This window comes from Dermochelys coriacea, chromosome 2, assembly GCF_009764565.3.
Source record: "Dermochelys coriacea isolate rDerCor1 chromosome 2, rDerCor1.pri.v4, whole genome shotgun sequence".
In the NCBI taxonomy this organism is placed as follows: domain Eukaryota; kingdom Metazoa; phylum Chordata; order Testudines; family Dermochelyidae; genus Dermochelys; species Dermochelys coriacea.
Genome location: NC_050069.1, coordinates 38,565,260 through 38,581,754, shown reverse-complemented (window position 1 = coordinate 38,581,754; position 16,495 = coordinate 38,565,260). Strand labels below are relative to the sequence as shown.

At 42.4% G+C, this 16,495-nt stretch overlaps 1 protein-coding gene across 7 annotated transcripts in view; it reads right to left on the bottom strand.

Moving 5' to 3' along the window:
• The window catches only part of NCALD (neurocalcin delta), an 84,936-nt gene that overhangs the window by 11,383 nt on the left and 57,058 nt on the right, over positions 1–16,495 (bottom strand). For 5 of the 7 annotated variants that reach the window (XM_043507498.1, XM_043507495.1, XM_038389567.2 and 2 more), the window contains 2 exons: positions 10,650–11,049; positions 14–119 (listed from right to left, as the gene is read on the bottom strand). In XM_043507498.1, the coding sequence (XP_043363433.1) occupies positions 14–119; positions 10,650–11,027 (484 nt within the window). In that variant the 5' untranslated portion in view covers positions 11,028–11,049. Of the gene's footprint in view, positions 1–13; positions 120–10,649; positions 11,050–15,946; positions 16,333–16,495 lie in introns of those variants that run through there. The other 2 variants (XM_043507494.1, XM_043507497.1) reach the window with 2 other exon arrangements.

Below are 16,495 nucleotides of genomic sequence, written 5' to 3'. Positions count from 1 at the left end.
CTAAGATTCCTACCATCTCGATTAGTGTCCATCTGACGGAAGATTTTCTCTGTTCTTTTCTCTGGTGTTGACTCATCTTCTGGCATCTTCATTACCGAAGAAACCATCTTATAGATTGCCTAAATGAGGTGATAGAAGCAAAGTGTTGATAATAGATATCTGATCTGAAAAGAGTGTGGCAATTATCAGATGCTGAAAACAACAAATATAGCATCACATAAACCTCAGCCTGGATTCTCACCACAGATTCCTAGTGAGAGTGACAATGCACAGATCTATACATATATTTGCTCTTTTACACTGGAGACTTTCTGATAAATAACCTTGTTTCCTTATCTAGTTGCTGTTGAATATAGTTCTGGCTTTGGACAGAGGCTGTATTTTTCCCTATTGCAATATACTTCAGAACAATTTATCATACTTACAGCACATTACTACAAATCATCAAAATACATTAGATCAATAAACTAATGAATGGATGGTTCCAAATATAACACGATACACGCTGTACCATTCAGACAACTCTTTAATCTTTTTGCACATCCCTTCCCCAACCTCCCACTCCATTCCCATTCCCCATTATTTACTTTGCCCCAGTTCTGCTTCCTCACTCTTTTGTAAGTTATTTTGTCTGTTTATGCCATAGCCTTTCCAGCGCTGGGGGACCCATCTTACTGCATTCCTGTGAAGTGCCTAGAACATTACAAAATAAGGTATTTTACCGCACCAAGTTTTGTATGTGTGTACACTGACTTAGACACAACAATCTCATCTGGGTCTTCCACAGAGAAGAGAAATCCTGGTGCCACACCAAAATTGTAGTGTTTTCAACATATTTTATGTATTTATTCTATTTGTGATATATTATGTTCCTCTGCTATTCCTCCTATTAAGAGAGATAGATTAAAGAATTTTTATCTTATGACAAAAAGAGCCATATTTTCTAAATTGGCTCCCTGAATTGTGCCTGCAAAATGTGGACACACTGAGTGTGCATGCAAACCTTGTATTTGCACATGCAAACTGTATTTTTGCATGCAAAACAGGTAATTGTGCACCTAAATCCTTATTTGCACATGCACAAATACATATTTTCCAGATACCACAGGTGAACATGCAAAATTTGTAGCAGCCATTTTATAAATTTGGCCCAAGGCATCACCACTTTGGTTATTTTCTCTCCCCCCTGAGAGTTTCTCGTCCTGGGTGTAGGCCCAAGATCACTTAATTTAATTCCACTTTCTAGCTTGCCATTTGCCCCTTTATGAAGGCCCTTTGCTCTGGAGGTTTTAACCATCAAGTCAAAGGGGACTCAAGGGAACTGCGTCTGGAGCACAGCAACACAGCTTCATCACCTGGAGGATACTGTTAACGCAAGACACTTCCTTCTCTGAATGACTAATGTCCTGCTTTCCCAGCATTCACCACTACTTCCTTTTGGCAACAAAACCTGCTCACCTTTCAGAGCTCATAAGTTCATATACAGAATTACACCTTGAGAAAGACATTTACCTGTTTAATTAAATATTCATTTGTTTGATGAATGCAATCAAACATCTGTCCCCTAGATTATGGCACTAACATTATGGCAACAGATTGTGCTGAGGTTCCTCTAATAGTTCCTTGACTCAAGTTATAAAAATGATTGTAGGATCAGAAAAGGATGTTTAGATATTAATTGACAACTGATTAGGGAAAGTGATGAGCACCCGATTCATTATCATCATGATGTATAATAAAAATGCCCAGCGGCACCAATGAGGATTGGAGTCTCACACTGTAGGACAATGTCTAAACAAAGAAGACACAGTGCCTATCCCAGAGAGGTTACAAATGTAAGAGACACCAGAACAGAGAATGGGGGAATAAACACACAAGCAAATGAACATGGTGATGGCAGGAATGGGGAGTGAAGAGGAAAAGGAAAGAAAGCAAAGGAGGACACTCAGAGCTTACACCTGCCTAGCTCTGGTTTGCAGAGATCACAGCAGCACTGATCCTTAGAAATCTGTCATTCATTAAATAGCTAAACTTTTATTTAGAAGGGAGATTAGGCCATCCCAGCATGTTAGAGCGCCATATAGCGTAAAGAGAAAGCCTGGGGCAAAATTACATTAGCTGGGCTCACAGTCACGGTTACACTCCAAGTAACCATAGTCAGAAAATGCAGATTTTTAGAACAAAATTGTTTAAAGATGTCCTCATCCTACAGGGTCCCTTTAACAGAAGAGTGTTAAGAGAATAATACATGAGATGGTCTAGGAGAGCCAGAGCATGATGGAAATAATATAATGTTCCTTTTGTGCTGTAAATGATGTTTCTGGTCAAATCTTTATGGCCTTATTCAGTTGTTCAGTGTGAAGTTTTCCTATGTAATGGCCAAGTGAAAATTGATTTAAAAACTCAGGATTTGCCCCTGTAACTATACTGTGTTTTTAAATGAGAAAGCTCTCAAAGGAAGCAGGTTTATGTAATATCATAAAAATGTTCAAATTGTCCTTAATCTGGGACCAAATGCTGCTCAGACCTCTACATGGGCATGCAAGGGTGCAAGAGTCTTTTTCATTCCCTGTGCCTCTGGCATGGGACAGAGCATAACGGGAATCCTTGGGCTCTTGGAACCGTCACTGGTACTAATCACTGCTGATTGCTGACTATACACAAAGGGAAGCACAGATACCTTGGGCTATTGCAACCTCCATCTGTGCAGACTGTCCCTCACAGGCCCACGGCACTGGTTAAGGCAGCTAAAGTTGGCATAACCCAGGAATAAAGAAAATCATGATGGGGATCAAACTGAATCCTGAGAGAAGCAGGCACAGCTCTCGGAGGCCAATGGGACATAGGCCAGGTATATATTTTATAACTTCAGACATTTTAAAAGCCAGAAGGGACCATCCCCATCATCTAGTCTGACCTCCTACATAACACAGCCCATAGACCTTCACCCAGTAATCCCTGCATCAGACATGTGGGGGTGGTTTGTGTAGGAGGGGAGAGCCGGGGTTGGGGGCGAGGGAAGTACACCAGCTTTATGTTACTCTGCTGTTGGCTGATTTTCCTGCGGAACTCTTTCACCCTCAGCTTTCTACATTTGCTGAGTGACAAATGGCTGCAAATGTCACTGCTCTGCCACTTACCCACCTGTTTATGACCAATTGACACCCAGCATGTAACTGGCGCCATCCTTTATTCCACTGCTGAATTTAACACAGCAACTTCCATGGGGGCTGCACCTGCTCCCTGCATTTGACAAAGTGTCAAAGCCAGTGGTGGGGGTAGTGATGACAGCACGAATTTCTTTCTATCTGACTTTAGTGCAGTTTTAGTACAGGGCATCTAATGAAGAGAACAAGGGCCTGATCCACCACACACTGAAGTCCCATTGGGAGTTTTGCTATTGCCTTTAAAGGAAGCCACATCAAGCCCAGTTTCTCCGCAGCTTACAGATCAGTTAGCTCAGTAAGGGCTTGTCTTCGCTACTGACTAAATTGGTGCTGCTGCAATTGATGCAGCAGCGTCGATTTAGTGGGTCTGGTGAAGACATGATAAGTCAATGGCAGACTTCAGTACTCCCCCTCCCTGAAAGGTGGAAGCTATGTCAATGGGAGATGCTCTCCTGTGGACAAAGCGCAGTGTAGACACCACTGTAAGTTGATCTAAGCTACATCCACTTAAGTTACATAATTTACGTAACTTAACGAGTGTAACTTAGATCAACTTACCTCGTTAGTGTAGACCAAGCTTAAGAGGGATGGCCAAAGCCACTTCTGTTGTTTTTGTGTGACAGCTGAAAGTGTTACACTTGTCCCTTGGATAACTATTGGGAAGATGCCCTAGCAGCTCCACTGGATAAGGTTGTGTTGAAGTTTTACACTTATGACAAAGTTTAAACTTCACTTAAACCCTCAATTTTACTCAAGTTCTCTCCAAATATGTACTATTTCAACAAGGGGGCAGACTCAAACTCTTTAGCTGGATTTCAGCTTTAGCTTGAATGGAGTTGTTTGTACTGTAGGCAGATGTATGCTGGAAGTAAAAAGGAGTTTGTTATGCAGGCGAGGAGTCTGAGAGGGCATCTGGCATTGTAACGTTTGGGTGGCAAAGCACTGTGACCCCAGTGGGAAACTCGGATGGAAGAAATCTTCCCACAAAGCTTTGTGGATGCTCTGTGCCTGCTCCTGCACCCAAGAGGCTTCAGTAGCCCATACATTCGCTGTGATCCTGCTCCAGTGTGAGCAATAGTTAGTCCAGCCATCAGCCCCTCTCCCCCAACCCAGCCACAACATGCTGCCAACCTGCCATGCAGGCCTGATGCACACCAGACAGGGTCTTCCAGATCATGCCACCACCTTGGCGGAAATTCCTGTGGGGATGTCAGCAGCTAACAAAAGTCACGACACTCAAAATTAAGCCTCAAACTCCATCCTTACAGCAAAAATGAACTGCTGCGGCTTACATCGATGAGGGAGCTAAAGGACTGGAGTTCTCACTCCCAAAAAGCGTCTAGATTAAAATATGGCATTTTCCAAATATACTTTAGAAATAATCATCTAGTTTAATAACTCCATAGCTGTAGCTAGTTCCAGAGTCTCTCACAACAGGACTTAATTGAGACACACAGAGGCTCTTTGTACAGGGGTGAATTTCACCCCATGTGAGTCACTTGCTATGTGTTGCATGCAGCATGCTATAAATAGGGTTCAACATGAGAAAAGAGCTTTGCCAGCCAACCCATCAGCCTGAAGGGAATATGGAGTTCTACAGGGTAATCTGCACTGTCAATGGTGTTCACCCCTTGGTGGATGTCTGCACAAAGGCTCCTCAAGGCATGGGAGCCCCACAGTCCCCCTAGGACAGGGCTGAACAGGAGTAACATGGAATTTCTGTGTCTTGTGGGAACCAAGGTCATGGTCTCTATGGTGGCTCTGAATAGGCTGAAACATATGGGAGCACTGGAGCACAGCCTTGGGGCAGGGCCATGAGATCATTGCTTATAGATCCAGCAGCCAGGAACCTCCTCACAGGGGTGGTGGAAGCAGCTTCTATTGCAGCACCTAGGCTAGAGTAGCTGCTGTGCAGGGGCTGCAGTATTGATTTTATTCCCTCACCAATCCTGCATAGCTCCCCACAGAGCCTGCTAAGTTAGGTTTTTGCAGGGCTGGGGAGAGGAAAATGTCACCCCAAGATAACTGGCAATTCGCTGGAGTTGCTATTTACAAGAGACTTAGGAATTTATCACACCCAGACATAGGCACCGACTCCATGGGTGCTCTGGGGCTGGAGCACCCATGGAAAAAAAAATAGTGGATGCTCAGCACCCAACAGTCACCCACTAATCAGCTGTTTGGTGGGCCACATCGATCAGCTCCTTCCCCCCCCAACAACTCCCACCCGCTGCCGATCAGCTGTTGGGCCGAGGAGCTGGGGGCAGCAAGAGGTGGGGTGGAGCCTTGGGAGAAGGGGCAGAGTGGGAGCGGGGCTTCGAGGCCCAGTAGGGGTGCAGCACCCCCCGGGAAAGCTGAAAGTCGACGCCTGTGCATCTAGACACACACTGTAACCAAAATTATACCCTCTTCTTTCCCTGTGCACAGATCTACCCAGTGTATCTTCAGTTTCAGCTCCACGGCTATTGATAAACGCCTTCTTACAGAGCATGTGCAAGAGCATGCATGTGGGCTTCCCTTCTCCCCACCCAAGCACTGCACTGTGACCAGACTGATGTAATACAATAATATCACCTAGTACTTTTCATCAGTACAGCACGTCACATTCCAGGCTACACTGCTATTTATGCCCAAGTTAGCTCGATGACTGCTCGTGCGAGTATGTGTACACTGGCAGAGAGGTCACATCCCTACTTTGTAGTGCACACATTGCCTAACAGCCAGGTGTTGCAGCACCTACTTCCCTCTGTGGATCTGCGCCCAAGTGCTCTAAAGCACACAAAGTCAGCAGACTGACAAAAAGAGAAACAAAATGTTTTTCCTCTCCTTGATTTCACTTCTAGTAATCCCTGGGGCTCATTGTAAGTGTGGGGCTCCCAGTGGTGGTTGGGGACTTCCATTTAAATGATTTCCACTTTGACGGTGTCCTTTTATGCATTAGCTTGATGTGTTGTCTCATGGAGAATATCAGCCTAGAATATAATAAATCCTACTGAATCAATATGCAAATGTATCATAGATCAGAGACTTGTAATAGGTTCCTGAGGAATATATCAACGATGCAAGCATAGCTCTTTTTTTCTTCCCACAAAAAGGAGATTCCTGATGACTTATGTCCAAATGGAACACATTTGATACAGTATCCTCTATTCCCACAATTAAAAAACAACCAAACAGCCCCCCAGCACACACAACTTTGTTGAATTACAGCTCAGATTGCTAAAGTACATTTCTTATCAACTCAACCACTAAAAATGAATCTCCAGTAAGACAACAAAACATCCATATCAATCTCAGTTTCACATGCCTTTGCCACTCAAACACACTCACAGAGCCCTCCCCATCAAGCCTCAGCCCTCTGAAATATACAGACAAGAAGTGTTATAAGAGTATTATTATTAACGATGAGGCATGAAGCAAACTAGGGAAATGTGATCTAGATTAAATTACTATCAGGTGGGTGCACAACTGTAGTAAGACCACATTCAAAGAGTACTGTAGTTATCAATCGTTTGCCTTCAAACTGGTAGGATGTATCTAATGGGGTCCCGCAACATGCTGTTCCAGGTCCGGTACTTTTAAACATTTTCATTAATGATTGGGATAACAGAGTGGAGAGCATACTGATAACGTTTGCAGATGACAAATCTGGGAGGGTTTGCAAGCACTTTGGAGGACAGGATTAGAATTCAAAAGGCACTTGACAAATTGGAGAATTGGTCTGAAATCAATAAAATGAAATTCAATAAAGACAAGTGCAAAGTACTTCACTTTGGAAAGAAAAATCAAATGTACAACTACAAAATGGGGAAATACTGGTTAGACAGCAGTACTGCTGAAAAGGATCTGGGGGTTATGGTAGATTGCAAAATTAAATATGAGCCAAAACTGTGATGCAGTTGAAAAAAAGGCTAATATCACTCTGGGGTGCCAGGAGTGTCATATGTAAGACAAGGGAAGATAAATGTCCTGCTCATTCAGCAGTGCTCTGTCGAACCTGGGTACAGGAGGCTGGATTAGATGACCTCTCAAGGTCCTTCAGCCCTACATTTCTATGGTTCTATGAATTGGGATGGACAGGGGGACACTTGCAGGCAAAGTTGCCTGGCAAGCGGAATTTATAGCTGCATTATGTAGAAGGCAGCTTCTCTATTTGGGAAGTTCCCTTTAATCTGCAATAGGGGAGCAGCTGCTGAACAAAACTTACCAGGTTTCTTAGTTTGAGATTCTCACTGTCATACCTTAGAAAGTCCCTCAAAATTTTGGCAGGAGGGGGAGAATTGAAAGCATATAGACAGGTAGAATGAAGAGCTGTCAAGGTCTATGAGCAGGGGAACCAGAGCAGCAGGGTAAGGGTGCCAATCAGGGTTGGTCCTAGACCAAATGGCACCACAGGTGCCCACCCCACTCCATGTGTTAAACTTTCGAATACCTACTTTTTTATTGCATGTGTAACCTATTTCATAACTCTGATGCACGATTTGCATGCATGATTTATCCCTGTCATACAAGATGATAAATTTGCATGCTAGGATCTGTAAATCTGTATTTATTCATGCCATATATAAGAAAATATGAAATACCTAAAACATGTTACTTCCAACATTCTATTTTCCCGTTTGTTGCTGATAACACAAACAGCACCCTGAGCCCAGCATCCCCCAAGCGCAGCACCCCAGGCAGGATCACCTTCCCTATATCCGGCTCCGGTGCCAATACTGAATGGTTGTTGAATACATTAATTAATGGAATTTGTCCCTAAAAATCCATTGCTTTGTTGGCCTACGTGATGAAAAACAACACAGGTGGAAGAGGTATCATATTTTTAATGCATTTAATTTTTTTCCTCCAGTGATGCGATGATGTGTCTTGCAGCAAAATGCATTTTGTGACATTTCAAGCCTGTGTGTTACTATTATAGAAGGAGTCTGGAAAAAAAAAAAGAGAGAGAGAGAAAGAGGAGAGGATCCTGTCTGTACAAATTTCAAAAGAGGTCTGATACTGTATTCAGTTCTTGCTGTTTTTAAAGCTAGGGCTGGTTGGAGTCTGACACGGATTCTTGAGTGGTCATCTTGACCACCTTCTAACCTATTCATCAGTTTTTATTTGATTTGCAGTTTTTTGTGTTTTGTTATTTTGCCTTGAGAGCCACATTTTTTTTCAAATGCAGTACAGTGGCCCATGGGGGGGGAGGGGAAGTGTGCAGTCTCAGGTACGCATAAAATCACTATGGTTGTACATGCCCCCCACACCCAAGGTGGCAAACAGCCAGCCGAAATCTCCATCTAGCAGTTCGTGCATGAGTTTTCTTTAATGAGTTGTACAGTCATTCATATTGATATGAGCAAAGAGATACTCTCCATCCTTCCGTTTTTAAATGTATAAATGGATAAAATCTGATCTCAGTTTCATCCCTTCAATGCCCCTTGATTTCAGTGGGGTTTTATGGGTGTAAATGAGACCAGAATTTGGTGCTTACATGACTAAAGAGGAGCCAAAGTCAGTTAGTATCTAAGCAATCTGATTAGCAGATCTGTGGCAACTGAAAAAATAGTAGTTTCCTTTGTAGGAAAACTACAAATTTTGTGAACTACATTCTCCATATTTTTAAATCTATCTATTTTAGGATTTTATATTGTTGGCCATCACCAAAGTGTCTGCAATCCTTCCTTGTCTAATAGATAGGCAATAGTTAGATTCCAAGTGTGCTTTATGGTGTTTCATGATCTTTTCAATTTTCAGGGATAAAAAGTCTGTTTGTGTGAGGGACAATTTTTATTTGTTTTGACTCTTTTTTTGGTTTATTTTGCAAGGGAAAATTTGTAAGCGAGGCAATATGTTCTCACTAGAATATTTCATATAGTTTATTATGGCACACCAGCAAGGTTATGTGTATGTCTTTGAAAGAAAGAAAAGTGATTTCCTTGGCTAAGGAAAGCATGTTTTATTTGTCCAATGAAGTGTAATGCCCTAGACCACTTTCAAAATGATCTTAGCTGCTATAGAGTCAAATTCAGAAGAAGTGACACATTGGTCAGCTGGTGAAAATGACCATAAATGGGTGCCAATTATACACTGAGGGGATGTAAAGAGAGGTGAAACCAGTCAACAACTCATAAGAGATGTAAGAAGCTGCAAGATTAAGCAGACTCTCTGCATACACTTTTATACCCTTCTATTAGTTGCTTTTCCTGCTACAACCCTGCCTTTCTGTCCCCTCATCATGAATTTCTGTCCATTTGCCATTATTCATACTTCTTCTGAATGTCCCCTGTAAGCAGATGCAACTTCACTGATGGTATTGTTGTTGTACCATTTATACCAGTCCGAATTTGGCACACAGTTGTTAAAATATGCATTCATGCCCCTTAGAGTTAGCTACATGAAGTCCTGTTTAACTCTCAAACAAGCACACAAAATACAAAAAATAAAAGACGACTAAGGTGGCTGCAACTGAGTCAAGTATATGGTCTGATGTATATGGAATGGAACGAGTGCCATCACTGGTTCCTGTTGGGAGGATGTTCAAAGACAGACTAATAAAAAGGAGCAGGATGGCATGCATTATAATGATTCTACAATCATAAATTGTAATTTGTATGCATTCCATTCCCTCCATTTCTATCAGATCTTTAAACATGAATAGTATCGTATCTAATTAGTACTTCAATATCCACAGTGACGAGGAGGCAGGCGCTTCCCTAGCAGAGGTGGATTACACAGATTTAACTATGCAAGTGTACTATAACCAAAAAAAAAAAAAATGAAGCTTTCAATGAATTTGATGTGCCCTCAAGGGGAAAGACACATTAGAGAAAGACGAAAATGGGGAAGAACTCATAAGTGCAACATTAGATAATATACCTGAAGCCATGCATGGAATCAAAACAGAGGGCTTGTCTACAGTGGAAAATTGTATTAACTAACACAATGTAAAGCACTCAGGCCATGTCCGGGTTAGGAAAAGAGCTTTCAAACATTTTAGCTATTTCTTCGTACTCAATATGCTTTTAAAGAGGACTTTGCTCTTAGGTAGACAGGGCCAGTCCCATTTAAAAATGTGTTAGCTGGTCTTGGTCAACCCAAGGCTCCCCACTAGGGTGGCCCACTAGCAGCTGACATGATATTAAATATGACAGTCCTTGTCTACATGGAGTTCTTTGTAATATTTATCATCATGTTAGTTACCGTGTTCAAACTCAAGGTAATTTCCCAGCATAGGGAAACCCATAGAAAACCAGCATGTCTATTCAGTAAAGCTTCAAGTAGTTATAAACATCTCCTACATCTTCTACTCTAATTGGCGTTCCACCTTTGCCAAATTTAACAGTATCTTTTTATGTTCAAGCAAACATAGATAGTAGACTAAAAAACATGGAAGATATCACGATAACCTTTTGCGCACCCAACATTCAAAATACAGCCCCCGTAATTTAATTAAAGTGAAAGAGAAAATGTAAAACCCTCCTGAACAGTACATACCTGCACTATCTCCAGCATTTCTGACTTACTGATGTATCCATTTCCATCCAGATCATACATGCTGAATGCCCACTTCAGCTTTTGCTCCAGTTTACCTCTAGATGTTACACTCAAGGCTATGATAAATTCTCTAAAGTCTATTGTTCCATCGCCGTTAGCATCGAAAGTGCGGAATACGTGTTCCGCAAATTTAGAAGCGTCCCCATAAGGAAAAAAGTTCCCATATATTTTCTTAAACTCCTCCATAGATAAATGTCCACTTGGACAGTCTCTCAAGAAGCCTTTGTACCACTCCTGGATCTCATGTTCTGTAAAGTCTGTACTTTCTAGCAAATCTTGCATGACCTCAGGACGTAGTTTGCTGTTCTGTTTTCCCATCTTGGTGTCAAAAAATTTTTATCTGAGGAGGAAAAAAAAACCAAACAAATTAATTTTGTTTTTAGTTTGGGCAGGGGGGGAAGGGGAGGGAGGAGGAAAGAACAAAGATTCTGAATTTTCTGACACTGGTTAACTTAAGTGCAGTTACTCTAAACTGTTGCCAGTGTAAGCTAGATCAAAATGTGGGGCAGTAAGTAGATTTATCATCTTTCCTGCTTTGAAAAATGCCATCATATTTACTACCAGTAAATACTGACCTATGCATTGATTTCTGAGTCTTTTCCTAGGAATTACAGTGAAATCAAATTCAGTTGTGATTGATCTTTCAATGCTAGTTCACTCTAGAAGGAATTTCTGCTCTTCAGTAGAATGCCAGCCATGCTGCTCACATCCGCTTATGAGATACCTTTCTTGTTGGGTATGGATCTGCATAAGTCCCTTTTTTAGTTAACATTAAAATTACAGGGGGTGGAATCTGGATAGAAGCCAGGGGTTGATTCTTTTGCATTCACCATTAAATGTATTTTTGATACTCCTTCGTAGCCAGGAATCAGAGCTATCAGATAATTGTAAATTTATTTAGCCAAGGTCCTTTCAAAATTTCTTATGGGGGAAAAAAAGTGACCTGCTAATCACCTCATTTACAATATTGGAAAGTCATTTCCCTTACATTAACCATGAAGAAATATTCCTGAATACAACTCATATGTCCACTTTTTCAATTAAATCACCTTAGTTACATTTTGTTAAAGGCAAATTGCTATGTACTGTAGGTGCTATAGGTGCAGTAAGGATTAATGGCCTTTGGTTTTTAAATGCAGTTTCAGAGCCTGATCATGCTACTCCAAAGGACACTATCATTAATTTTATTGGCAGCTTAAAAAAAAGCACATCTCCAAAAGAAAACCCACCTCATTTTCATGGTTAAAAGTGCTTCTCTTGTTAATTGCTGTGCATTTATAGCCAGATTCCCCAGCTCTTACTGAGTTCCAGTGCATGACTGAATTATGGAAAGCCATTCTTTACAAACAAAAATTAACACAAATGATCAGATTCATTATGCAAATGAAAACCATAAAATATGATTTATGAACATGTAACTTAAATGGGTCATGGCTGTTTGTGATTTAATCTGTAAAAGCCTTCAACATTGTTATGCCGTGGTAGATTCACTATTTCATAGGGTCGAACTTGTGAAAAATATCTATAATGGCTAATGAAATTCTAACAAAATATCTCTGCACGTTCAAGATACAAATTTCTTCTTCACTATTTAAAATTTACAACAGTAGTCAGTGGGAAATGTAATGTTCGGGGGAGTTTATATCCTGCCTCTCCCCCTTCATCCCTGGAAAGAGAAGGTGAAAATGTTGGGCCTGTTCTTATTGGTGCTGAGCATTTCCTGGGTGCTGCTGAGCATCTGCTACTCCCACTGAAATCAATGGGAGATATTTTTCAGGATTGAGCCCTTAAAATCTAATGTTTATAGACCTGAACAACAAAACCAAACTGGCCTTTAAAAGAGAAAATGTTTGTGAAGTACTTTGAAGATGGAAAATGCCATTTGAATGGTAAATATTGCTACCGCCTTTTCCTCACTCATCCTTGTCAAGTGATGCATTATAAAGCGCAAGGCCTGAATTCCTTGGAGATGGTGCAAAGACCGTTGATTTATGGGCCAGATCTAATATTCATGAGGTCAGTGGAAGGATTCTCAGCGATTTCAAATGGGTGTTGGATTGGGTCCATAATGAACAACCTGGGAGTTTTCAGAGTGAATGAGTTACATTAAAGCAACCAGACATTTTCAAGCTTGCAATCTTGGAGTTTATATCAGGAAAAATGACACATGCAGGTTGTGGGAGCAGCATGGAGAATCAAACAGCCAGGTGAAATGATGTAGATCAGTTTAAAGCAGTATTGCTTTAATTGAAAAATAAAACCCCAAACCCCTTTGATGGTTTGGCACCATTCATACCCGCGGCCTGCCATTATTACACAGTTCTGTAGGTTCTGCTATTTTCAGGGCATAAAATTGGAAATGTAACTGCTACTCTCATCTGAGCGATGAGAACACTACGCAAGAAAGCTGCAGGAAAGGATGTGTGAAGCATTTATAATCATTATAATCACTAGTTTGTGATGTTTAATATCTCAGTCATTTGACTGAAACTTGGAATGAACATTTTCAATCCAAAGGCTTTATCAAATCAAATGTTAATAAATGCAGAGAGCGGCCTTCATCAGATGGCTTTTGCAATTGTGCCTCATTCTAGGGTTACAGAAGTACAAACATTATTTTTTTATAAATTTATATTAAGATGTATATGAAATATACTTGCACCAGACAATAAAAACACAGCATAAAATAGCACACACACACCACAAAGTTACAACAGTAATTACGGAGCATCATGATTAGAACAACTAGCATTCTTCTGCAGGGCCAGATTTCGCACAGGCATAATAGGTGCATTCTAGTGGTGCCTAAAAATTCAAATTTTGCCATGCCCAGGTCCCAGAGGGGGCAGGGCTTGCTGAAGGGGAGAGGGCCCCACACAGCCCTGCTGGAGTGCTCCTCGCTCAACCCAGCGGACAGAATCATCTCCCAGCTGGGCCGGTGAGTGCAGCCGGGGGGGGAGGGGCAGGCTTGGGAAAGTGGATTTGTGGGGGGGCTCTGGACAGTGAGAGGATGGGGGGCGCTTGGCAGTGGGAGGTTTGTGGGGGTGCTGGGCAGTGGGGTTGGTGGAGATCTGTGTATGCTGGGGTGCTAAGCAGTGGGGGAGGGGTCAGTGTGGGGCACTTGGCAGTTGTAGTGGGACTGTGTGTGGGGCACTGGGAAGTGGGGTGCCTAAAAGTTAAAAGTGGCAGGTTACCTCTGCTGCCTACAGCAGTTCAGAGCTCCCAGCGCAAGATGGTGTAATTTTGGGTTTATACTCCAGAGGGGCTGCATACCTGAGAAGCTGGGAGTTGCCCTAGCTGTCGCCTTCTCATGCAGGGGCCGGCCAAAGTGCCTGCATGTAACTGCAGCTGGATGTGTCCCTACCTGTATGTATGCTGGTGAAAGTGCAGGCTGAAGCCTAGAGGTCTTTGCAGCTGGTCACAGCAGTACAGTGTAAGAGGGAGCCCAAGGCTGGTGGGTCAGGGGAGCTCAAGTGGTACTCCAGTTCCAGGTGGTATCCCAGAGGGAACCCATCACACCTTCCTCTTCTGTTGCTATCATTGTAATGAGTGCAGGGGATAGCCATGACCTCCTTAATTTGGGGGAGGGTAGTTTAAAACTGGAGGAAAGGATAAGGTTGAAAGGAAGAGAAGGGAGAATATAATGAGGGGTGGGCTACTGGACTAAAGAGGAGAGATGGGGTGCAGGCAGAATGGAGAGACAGGCTCAGTGGGCGCTTGGCACCTGACAAGGGAGATATAACTGCCTACAAAGTTTGAAAGGCGTGAAGAGCCAGTTCTGAGACAGGAACTCCTTGGAGCGTTCAAAGTGGTGATAAGGCAAATCATGAGAAAATACAGACTTGATGATTAAGCACATATTTGGAACAGGGAGTACTATTAGTGTGGAAAACCTTCCCAAGAGAGTTTATGTGAGTCCCATTTCCCAAGCTATTTAAAACCAGAATGAACAAGACAATTAAGACTATACCTTAGGGAACAATCCTGCACTGATGATGGGATGAACAAGATAACCGAGTGGGGTTTTACAGCTTTAATTTCTACAATGCTATGAATACAGGATTTACATGTTGAGAGTTTCTGGTATATGAAGGTGGAAAGTTTCAGCAACATGCGGCTAACTGTGAAGAATATTTCCCCACCATATCTGTGCTCAAAGCATCTTATATGGAGGCCAGCAGCAACCATGGGATAGAACCACATGAGCAAAACAACTTGACCGGTATCAACTGAAAATTTATATACATTAGTGAAAAGCCTATGAAGCCACCTCATCCATCCTTCTTTCACTGCAGCATGGGCCTCTGGTCTCTGCAATATAGTATAGAACACTTTCTCTTCCTAAATTTCCTTTTCTCTCCCTCTCTCTCTCATTACTTCTGGTAATTGCCTCATTTATCACCCTATATAATTCCTGTCCTTTGGATCTCGCTTCATAAGAGGATCTTCGCTCTGTTCTGGCCTGACTCATCCCTATAGGATGCGACTTGGTAACAGGGGGGCTCAGTGTGGGCAACCCTCTCCCCTCCCACACACATAGAGAAAGAGAATTGAGAAGTGTCTGTGGCACTCTGTGGCTTTCCCACTATCCACTTCCTCTTTTTGGAAGAGAGGGCCTGCCTTAGGCCTGATGGGCCCTTGGCCATATGTTAGACAGCCTCATGACACAGGTAGCAGCTGGTGCGGGGGAGAGAAGTGGAGTTGTTTAGCTCCTTCACTGTTTGACTGCCTTGTTTAGCTCGCCTACCCGGGTATACTGGGGAAGCACAGCCTCCTTCCGGTATCACTTTCCAGTAATCCCATTGCCAGGCATGGCAGTACGTGTGGTTGGGAATTCTCTGACCCTACTCCAGGGGATGGATTGAAACTGGGCATTCATAGACCAGATCTGTAAGAACAATGCACAGCAAGTTATGGCACTCTGCCTGGGCTCCATGGCCACAGAGTTTATGTCTGAGCCACAGGGTCAGGCTTTGTCTCTTGCTGTCAACAGATAGATAGATAGATAGATAGATATACATATACACACACATAACTTTCAGATATGTGTGTTTTTACACCCCTCCCGACCCTCCCCCAACTGCTGTCATTGCTTAGTAAAATGCTACATATTTACTACTTTTACTCTTCCTTCATATAGGTGTCAGGTCTCCAGTCCCTGATTCATCATGTGCATGTATGTCTCTCTTCCATTCCTCCTAAAATCTCTTGCAGGACACAGGAAGGTGAATATTTACCTAAGCCAGCCTATTAATGCTCACACTCCTGTAAGGCATGTTTTCCTTGTAGCATCAGTTATTCCTTTAGACTTTAATTCGTTTACCTACTAGCCATGCTTTAGAATAATCAGGCCTCTCTCTTCCAAAAAGCAGCTAGCTACCATAACACATTTTCTTCCCATCTGCGCATTTTGTTTCTCTCTGTGCCCCCATCACTGATGGCTGGAAGGTTGGTGTTGCCATAGCCTGCCAAATCCAGCAGTAAATATGACAGTATGTGGGCAATGTGCTGTGTGTCATCTTGTAAATCACACAAATGTGTCACATGAGGCACCAGTTGCCAAGATAAGAACTTGTGTTCAGTAATTACCGCAGTGTACAGTCACAGAGAGCTATGTAAATACTCACTGGTATCTCCACAACAGGTTACCCCTGAGCATTTTTCTTCCTCTGCCTCTCACAAATTTCTCCATTTTTTTCTTTGTGTAGTTCACAACCTCATGACCTTTTCCAACTGCCCTCTCCTCTTTCAGGTGTAGGTGAACTAAAGATATGTCTGCACTGCAA